This window comes from Dasypus novemcinctus, chromosome 8 (genome assembly GCF_030445035.2).
Source record: "Dasypus novemcinctus isolate mDasNov1 chromosome 8, mDasNov1.1.hap2, whole genome shotgun sequence".
Classification (NCBI taxonomy): domain Eukaryota; kingdom Metazoa; phylum Chordata; class Mammalia; order Cingulata; family Dasypodidae; genus Dasypus; species Dasypus novemcinctus.
In genome coordinates this window covers 123819582-123828210 of record NC_080680.1, presented here as the reverse complement: position 1 = coordinate 123828210, position 8629 = coordinate 123819582, and the positions used below count along the sequence as shown (strand labels likewise).

The window sequence follows — 8629 nt, the reverse complement described above, 5'->3', positions numbered from 1 at the left end:
AGAAGCCCTGGCGCAGGATTAGGGGCCTGTGTTCTGGGCCTCAAACAGGATGTGGGTCGGGAGGGGCGCGGGGCAGGGCCTGGCTCCAGCTGAGAAAGCGCAGGGTGGTTGCCAGCAGCGGAGCCGTCCCGGGGAGCAGGCAGTTGCCTCCAGGCCTGGGTGGACAGGTGGACCGGTGGACGGGAGTCCTCAGGCCCAGGCTGCTGCGCACACCCCCGCTGGCCGCCCCTACCCCCTCCCCGGGAAGATCAGGGAGGCTTGGAGTTGGAAGAGCCTTGAGGTCACAGGGCTCATGACCTTCCGTAAGGAAGGCTACGTAATGTGCTGGGGAGAGCCGTGCTGGAGGCCGTTGGTCTAGAACACACTTCCCGTCAGCCCCCGTGGGGCAAGTGCCAGGTGCCTGTGGTCCGTGTGTAAGCTAGGCGGCGGCCTCGGGCCCCTGCAGGCTGCTCAGGGCCGAGGGGTTTGTGTCTGGGCACACCTAGGGCTAGAAGAATCCCTAAGCACCTGCTGGGCCACAGCAGGCAGGCCCTGCCGGGCACCCTCACATCACTGCCACACGTGTGCACATTGCCAAGATGTGCCCAGGAGTCGTGGGAGCCAAGACGGGGGTGGGGGGTGGGGGGGTGGAGGGACTTTGACCCGAGAGGGCCTCCTGGGGGAGATGGCATTTTGGTGCAGCTGTGCAGGTGGAGAGGTGACCGGATCGAGTGATGTGGGACCACAGGCTTGGGAAGGGCCCCAGTGCCCAAGGACTGGCAAGTGATGCTTTGGCAGGGGTGGCCACATGGGGAGAAAGGTCTGGAAGGTTGGAGCTCATGAGGGGGGCTGAAAACCGGCCCCTAGGAAGGCTTCTGAGCAGGGCACAGTGGGCTGGGCCCGGGCCCCCTGCTCCGCCACTTACTACCCCGAGCCTGCCCCTCGTCGCAGGAGGACTCCTGCCTCCCAGGCCCTCTGCTCGCTGAGCCTCCACCAGCTGACCATGCTCTGTCCTGCGCACTGACAGAGTGGAAATGAAGGAACAGAAGAGATGATAAAATAGGGAAAGGGGGTCCCTGAAATCCCTAAAAATTAGTATGTGACCACACATGGCTGCAGTATTGCTAAAGGCTGGTTACAAGCTGCCAAAAGCTACACGATACTTTTTTTTTTGGTGAGCGGGTATTGGGGCCAGGGACTGACTCAGGACCTCATGTGTGGGAAGCTGGTGCTCAACCATGGAGCCACAGCTGCTTCCCTGAATTTTTTTTTCCATCTGTTTTGCTTATTTGTTTTTTAAATTTGTTTTTAGGAGGCACTGGGAGCTGAACCCAGGACCTCCCATGTGGGAAGCAGGCGCTCAACTGCTTGAGCCACAACCACTCCCCTACGTAATACTATTTTAAGAGGATAGGAACAGGGAAGTGGATGTGGCTCAAGCGATTTAACTCCTGCCTACCACATGGAAGGTCCCAGGTTCGTTTCCCAGTAACTCCTGGAGGAGACAAGCAAAACAGTGAGCTGGTGCAATGGGCTGGTGCAGTGAGCGGACGCAACAAGAGAACAAGGAGGAAACAGAGAGACAACAAAGCAGGAGTGATTGAGTACCACTCTCCCGCATAGGAGGTCCCATGTTTGGTTCCCAGTGCCTCCTAAGAACAAGATGAGCAGACACAGCCAACAGCGAGTGCAAAACAATGAAGTGGGGAGGAGGGAATAAAAAAAAAAAAAAAAAAAGGATAGGAACAGCTGGGAGGAGGGTTTGTTTCCACATAAGGCACTACTGCTCCAGCAGTAGTGAGTTCCCCATCACTGGTGATAATCAGGGAGGGACCAGCAGAGTACTTGGCAAGAAATTTGTGGAGGGCTGTGGGATGAGCACGGCACCATCCAACCCCAGGGGCAGTACTTAAAGCACAAAGAACATGGTTAAAAGGGACAGTATTCATATTTTATTAAATCATTTATTACAAAATTGCTGTCATTGAGGAATGTCTGTAACTTCCCATACCAGTAAAGGAATTTCCACAAATTCACATCTGAAAGAGAATAAGGTAAGTGGTCAGTGATGGCCCCTTAGAGTCGTGGGCCCCCCGGCAAGCTTCAGTCCTGTGCTGGAATGTTCCGGGAGGCACCCGCCTCTGCTAAACGGCAGATGCTGACATCGTTGTCTCAGCACTTTGACAGGACACAATGCAAACTCTTGGTGATGCTAATAAATGGGCAATTTTCTAACCTCTGGCTCACTCAGGGGTCACCACGTTGGCTGTCAGGGCCATTGTACAGGTGACGCTCCGAGAAGGAATAAGTGGCTAGCCTGAGCTCACACAATTGCTTGTGGACCCAAACTGCAGGTTTCTGGCTGGCACAGACCTTGGCACAGGGTAGGCATTTGGTAACTGGCTTTGGCCTTTACTGTCCAGCTTTGTCTCTCCTCTGTGACTCCCAAACTCTCAAGGCCAAGCCCCCCCGGGAGTGGGGCCTCATCCCTGAGCCCGGCTACGGCAGGTGGCAGGGAGAGCCAAGTGCAGTGGCCAGGCTGCTGAGTCTGTGGCAGCAGGGGCTCATGGGGACTCAGGGACAGCGGCCGGAGCCGGCTGGGTTCCCTGGGCAGACGTGAGCTCAGACCCCGCCTCCACCCAGCGGTGCGTGCTTAGCCCCTCGCGCCCCTGCGTGGACCCCCAGCTCCTAGGGCTGACGAGGATGGAGTGAGCGGATGGGCAAAACATCGCAACAGGGCCCGGCCCAGCAGGAAACGCTGCTCTGCCTGCGCGCCGTGGCGGGGGGCCGGGAACGGGGCTTGGTCTTCGGGGACGGGCAGACGTGGGGTCTGTCTCTGGAATCCCGACATCTTCCACCGTGTCCCGATTCAGCTCTGGGCCAGTCCCAGTGGTTAACTTCCCTGCTCTCGGGATCCCTGCAGCTGTGCCTGGCCAGCTCTCCAGCCAGTTTTAGATTATCTGGTGTGAACCAGAGGCATTTTTGAGGTTCCTTCTGGGTGGTACTCTAATTTATATTAGGCTGACCCGTATGAAAGGGCCATTTTTAGGTTAGAAACTCCGAAGTTGGCAGTTTTATAGGGTGCGGACCAGCTCATGACGGGGCATCAGCCTGGCACCTTCCTCGCCCCACCGCTGGCTCCTCCCACACCACGTGCTTTAACAGTGTGGCTTCACAACCCACCAGGGGATCCGGAACGGCCCCGCTGACCCTGCGGGAGGGGTGCCGCCTCCCGCGAGGCCTGCTGCTTTGCCCTTTCTAGTTCTGTCCCTTTTTTCAGGAACACAGCGCTGTCTGGAAAACCTCAGCACCTCTGGATCCAAGGCATCTGGGAAGCAAGGGACGCCTGGGGCTGCCCCAACCCACTCAGCTCTTCTGTGTGTCCCAAGCAGGTTGGGAAAAGTGCCTGTTTCTTAGCAACGGTCACCTGCTGACTTCTTCCCACCATCCGCTGGGAAATGAATAAGCAGTAAATCCTCCCTGATGGAACGCCGGGCCCCAGGGCTGGAACGAGGGGCAGGTCAGATGTTTGCCTGGCGGGTGGGGAGACTGGGGCACAGATCCTGGCTCCAGCCCTGGCCTAGCCCTAAATCACCCTGCATGGCTTTGAGCAGCTGTCTTCCAGGAGCTTCGACTACACGAATGCACAGGGCTGTCAGGCTGGGTGCTCCGTGACAGCCAGCTGCCGGCCATCCACTCACTGCCTGGGAGGGTACAGGACACAGGCACCCTTAGAAAGCTGGCAATCTGAGAAAGCTTGCTAGGTCCTGGATTTGTGGCTCTGATAGCCTGGGAGATCCTTGTGGCTTGGGGACTTCCTGGGGGTATTTAAGCCTGTGAAAGACCGGGACAAGAAAGGAGAGTCAGTTTTCATGGATGAATGTGCGTATGTGAGATGTGAGGGGAGGGCAGCGGGGTGGGACTGTGAGACACAGTTCTGATAGGAGAAGCCTGAGAAGAGGCAGCAGGAGCCAGACGAGGCTAGACAGTTGGGGGGGCAGACTAGAAAAGCCTGGCATACTGAGGCAAATGCTTATGCTTTCCCTGGAATCCTTGGGGAGCCCCTTGATGGTTCTGGGAGGTGGAGTGAGATTTCAGGCAGATCACTCTGGTTGGGTGGGGCTGGGGGGGCTCAAGCCAGAGGGTGTTAAGAGGCACTTGCAGTTGCTCTGAAGGAGGTGACATGGACAAGCTCAAATAGAGCCGAGAGGAGACGGCAGATCCAAGGGACATTAAGGGACAGAAGAGTCAAGGCTGGGGACAGTGGTGCTGTTTTCAGTTATTCACACATATTCATTGTGTACCTACTATGTGCCAGGCACGGTTTTAGGTGTTGCATGAGGGAGAAAGTTAAGAGGCTGAAGGAAAGAGAGGGAAGCATCTTCAGGACCTTGGGTTGGGCAATGTTTTCTTAGCCTTCACACCTGAAGCACAAGCAACAGAAGAAAAAATAGGGAAATGGGACGTCATCAAAATTTAAACTTTTGTGTCTTAAAGGACTATGTCATGAAAGAAAGACAACCTACTCAATGGGAGAAAATATTTGGAAACTACCTATCTGATAAGGGTTTAATATCCAGACTATATAACAACAGATTATATAAAAATGGGCCAAAGACTTTAATAGACATTTCTCCAAAGAGGATGTACGAATGGCCAAAAAACACATGAAAAGATGCTCAACATCATTAGCAATTAGGGAAATACAAATTAAAACCACAAGATACCATTTCACATTCATCAGAATGACTACTATTGGGGGGAAAAAAACCCCAGAAAATTACAAGTGTTGGAGAAAATGTAGAGGAATAAAAACACTTATTCATTACTGGTGGGAATATAAACTGCTACCGTTGCTGTGGAAGACAGTTTAGCAATTCCTCAGAAAGCTAAGTATGGAATATGTCATAGTAGGTATCCCAAAATAATTGAAAGCAGAAAATCAAAAAGATATTTGCACACCGATGTTCATAGTGGCATTATCCACAATTGCCCAAAGATGGAGACAACCCAATTGTCCAGCCACCAATAAATGGATAAAATGTGGTACATACACACAATGGAATAGTCAGCATCCAAATGGAATGAAGCTGATTTCCTGTGACAACATCGATGAACCTTGAAGACATCATGGTAAGTGAAATAGGCCAGACACAAAATTACAGACACTGTGTGATTTCACTGATATGAAATCATTAGGATAAATTAACTCATAGAGTTAGAATCTAGAATATAGGTTACCAGGAGCTGGGCTGGAGGTAGGGAATGGGGAGTTAATGCTTACACTGCACATTATTTCAATCGGGATGGGTTATAAAGTTTTGGAAGTGGATGGTGGTTATAGCAGTACGACATTGTGAATGTAATTAACAGCCCTGAATTATATATGTGAATGTGGTTAAACGGGGAAATTTTAGGTCGTATGTTACTAGAATAAAAAAAAGATAAAATAGGACTGCGTAACACAGTGAACCCTATGGTAAATGATGAACTATAGATAATAGAATTACAGAAACGTTCTTTCATGAATGTACAGATGTACCGCACTAACACAAGGTATCAATAATAGGGTGGTATATGGAACTCGGTATTTTCTATTTTATACATATTTCTGTAAGCCTACTTGTCTAAAAAAATTAAAATATCAGATTTAGTAACATGAAATAAGGCTCATGTTAGTGAAAAAGCAGAATACAAAAATTGTTCAAAGAAAAGTGTAAAAGGCAAGAAAAAAAATCCAACAAGGTTGAGGATAGTATGTGCTCGTGCGCGGGGCATTCAGGTGTCCCCTGGTTGTGTCACCTTCAGGGACCTGGACTAATATCAGGACAGCACAGAAACAGCCCGGGAGAGGACCTGCTGAGGCCCTCAGTGCGCCCGGTCCTGGGGGCGCTGGCTCCCAGGGGTCGAGGAGGCGGTGGGGCAGGCACGTCGGGGCCAGGCGAGCCCAGAGGCGGCTGCGGACGGCGGCGCGGGTCCCGCTGCGGTCCTGGCTGCTAGGGCAGCCGCGGGATGTGGATGGCCCCTTCCCAGAGGCGCAGGGCCGGGAAGAGCGGCTCCTGGAAGGCCGCGCGGAAGGTGTGCAGGTGCTGCATGCCGCCCGCCACGTCGTAGAAGGCCAGGACGCCCGCCTCGTAGTCGAGAAAGACGCCGAGCCGGTCGGGGTCGCGGCGGGGCCGCAGGCGGCTGCGCTGGCCGTCGTGGAAGGCCCAGTACTCCAGGTCGTAGCGCTTGAGGCACCAGGACTGGCGGTTGCAGCCCAGGCGGGCGGCGGCCGAGGCCCCGCGGCGCCGCAGGGAGGCGTAGGCCGCGCCCACCCACCAGCCGGCGCCCGCCTCCTGCACGTCCACCTCCCAGTAGTGGCGGCCCGCGGCGAAGCCGTCGCGGCCCAGCACCTGCCACAGCTCGTCGAAGCGCAGCGCGGGCGCCGGGCCCAGGCGGCCCAGCAGGCCGCAGCGCACCGTCAGGCGGTCGGCCGACAGGCGCAGGCGCGCGTGCATGGTGTCCGGCTCCAGCGTGGGCGTGCGCGCGTCTGCGGAGGGGCGGGGACACCGGGCCGCGTCAGACGGGCGGGGCTAACACGGCACCGCCCCCCCGCGGCTCCGCGCATGCGCACAAATAGACAGCAAAGATACACCTGGCCAAAGGAGAAGGAAAGCCAGTCCCCTTTAACTCTAGCTGTCCCCGGAGGCGAGGTGGGGGCTGGAGGACAGCCGAAATAGAGAACTCACCTGGACGGCCTGTATTCCGTTTAAACTTTATACCATGGGAATTTATTGCCAATTTCCAAAAGCTTAATTTAAAAATAATCCTATCATAATTCAAACGTGGGTGTACGTCCTTCCCATCTTTTTTTCCCCCTCTACTTGTGGCTTTGGAGTTTTTCTCACGATTGGTGTCATATATACATGCTTTTGATTAATCTTTTTAAATTTATTGATGTGTTATGAACAATTACCACATCAAATAATATTCTTTTACCAGAGCATTTTAATGGCCACAGGAAGATTTTGATGTATCCATGCACTATAATTTTACCCATTCCCTGTTTGCTGAATATTTAGGTCTTTAAAAAAAAAAAGCTTTTGAAAATACTAGAATGAGTACACCTTTATGAATCTCTCTGGTTATTTCTTTAGGATATTTTCCTAAAAGAGGACTTATTGGGTCAATAGGTATGACTGTTTCAAGGCCTTGGATAAATGTTGCCAAATTGTCCTCCAGAAAGGGGCTAGTGATTTAAACTCCCATCAGCAGTGCTCTTCGTATTGTACTGCGTATATAGACACACATTTAAAAAAAAAATCTGGACCATAGAGTACGTGGATGTTCAGCTTTAGTAGACCCTGCCAAGCAGTTTCCAGACGGTAAGGGAAATTCCTTAAACCACCAATGCAAGGGAAATTCCTGCTATCTGCATACCTGTCCACCCTTGGAGTTATGTTTTTGAAATTTTAGTCATTCTGGTGGATGTACAGTGCTGTCTCATGGAGGGCTTTTTTTCCCCCCCAAATTCTACTCAATTTATTCATTTTTTAAAAAGATATTACATTAAAAAAAAAAATGAGGTCCCCATTCGCCCCCACCACCCCCACCCCACCACTGCCCCCACAGTAACACTCTCCCCCATCATCATGTCACATCCATTGCGTCTGGTGAGTACATCTCCGGGCATCGCTGCACCCCATGTCCTGTGGTCCACACCACAGCCCACACTTTCCCTCGTTCCATCCAGTGGGCCATGGGAGGACATACAACATCCGGCAATTGTCCCTGGGGCACCACCCAGGACAACTCCAAGTCCCGAGAATGCCTCCACATTGGAGGGCTTTTTTTAACATTGGCTTTTTTTTTTTCTTTTTTAGAAGGTACTGGGGATTGAACCCAGGACCTTCTACATGGGAAGCAGGCGCTCAGCCACTGAGCTACAGCCACTCCCCCACACTGGCTTTTAAAAAATTTAATAGACTTTGTTTGAGTAGTTTTAAGTTTATAGAAAATTGAGCAGAGAGTTTCTGCATACCCCTACTCACAGCTTCCCCTATCATTAACATCTTGCATTAGTGTGGAACATTTTTTACAATCGATGAATCAATACTGACCTATCATTATTAAGTCCACAGGTTTTATTAGGTTTTACTTTTTGTGTTGTACAGTTTTAGGAATTTTGCATCTACCATTGAGGTTCTACCTTGCATTTCCCTCTTGACTAATGTTGCCAAAGATCTTTATTGGCCATTTATATATCTTTGTGAAGTGCATGTTCAAATCTTTTAAATTAGGTGCCTGCTTTTATGGAGGGATTTATAAAATTCTTAGATTTTTGATATGCATCATTTATCAAATGTCTATTTCTGCACATTCTCCTGCCACTCTGAGGTTTTGCTTTTTCACTCTCGTGACTTTTAATGAACAGGAGTTCTTAATTTTATTGAAGTCCAATTTATCATTTTTTTAAAATGGTTAATGCTTTTGTATCCTGTTTTTTAAAAAAATTCTGTCTGCCCCAAGATCGTGGTTCTCCTACATTATATTCCAGGAGCTCTGTTGTTTCACCTTTCATATCATAGCCTCCAAAGCACTTGGAATTGATTTTTGTGTACGGTGTGAGGTGGGCATCCAGATTAATATTTTTCCATATGGATATGCA

At 51.2% G+C, this 8629-nt stretch overlaps 1 protein-coding gene across 1 annotated transcript in view; it reads right to left on the bottom strand.

The window, feature by feature from the left end:
• Window positions 1–1908: 1908 nt before the first annotated feature.
• Window positions 1909–8629, bottom strand: part of TRIM14 (tripartite motif containing 14) — a 50390-nt gene continuing 43669 nt past the window's right edge. Inside the window, exon 6 of the mRNA XM_004470368.5 lies at window positions 1909–6511. Within this exon, the coding sequence (XP_004470425.2) occupies window positions 5976–6511 (536 nt within the window). The 3' untranslated portion in view covers window positions 1909–5975. The remainder of the gene's footprint in view (window positions 6512–8629) is intronic.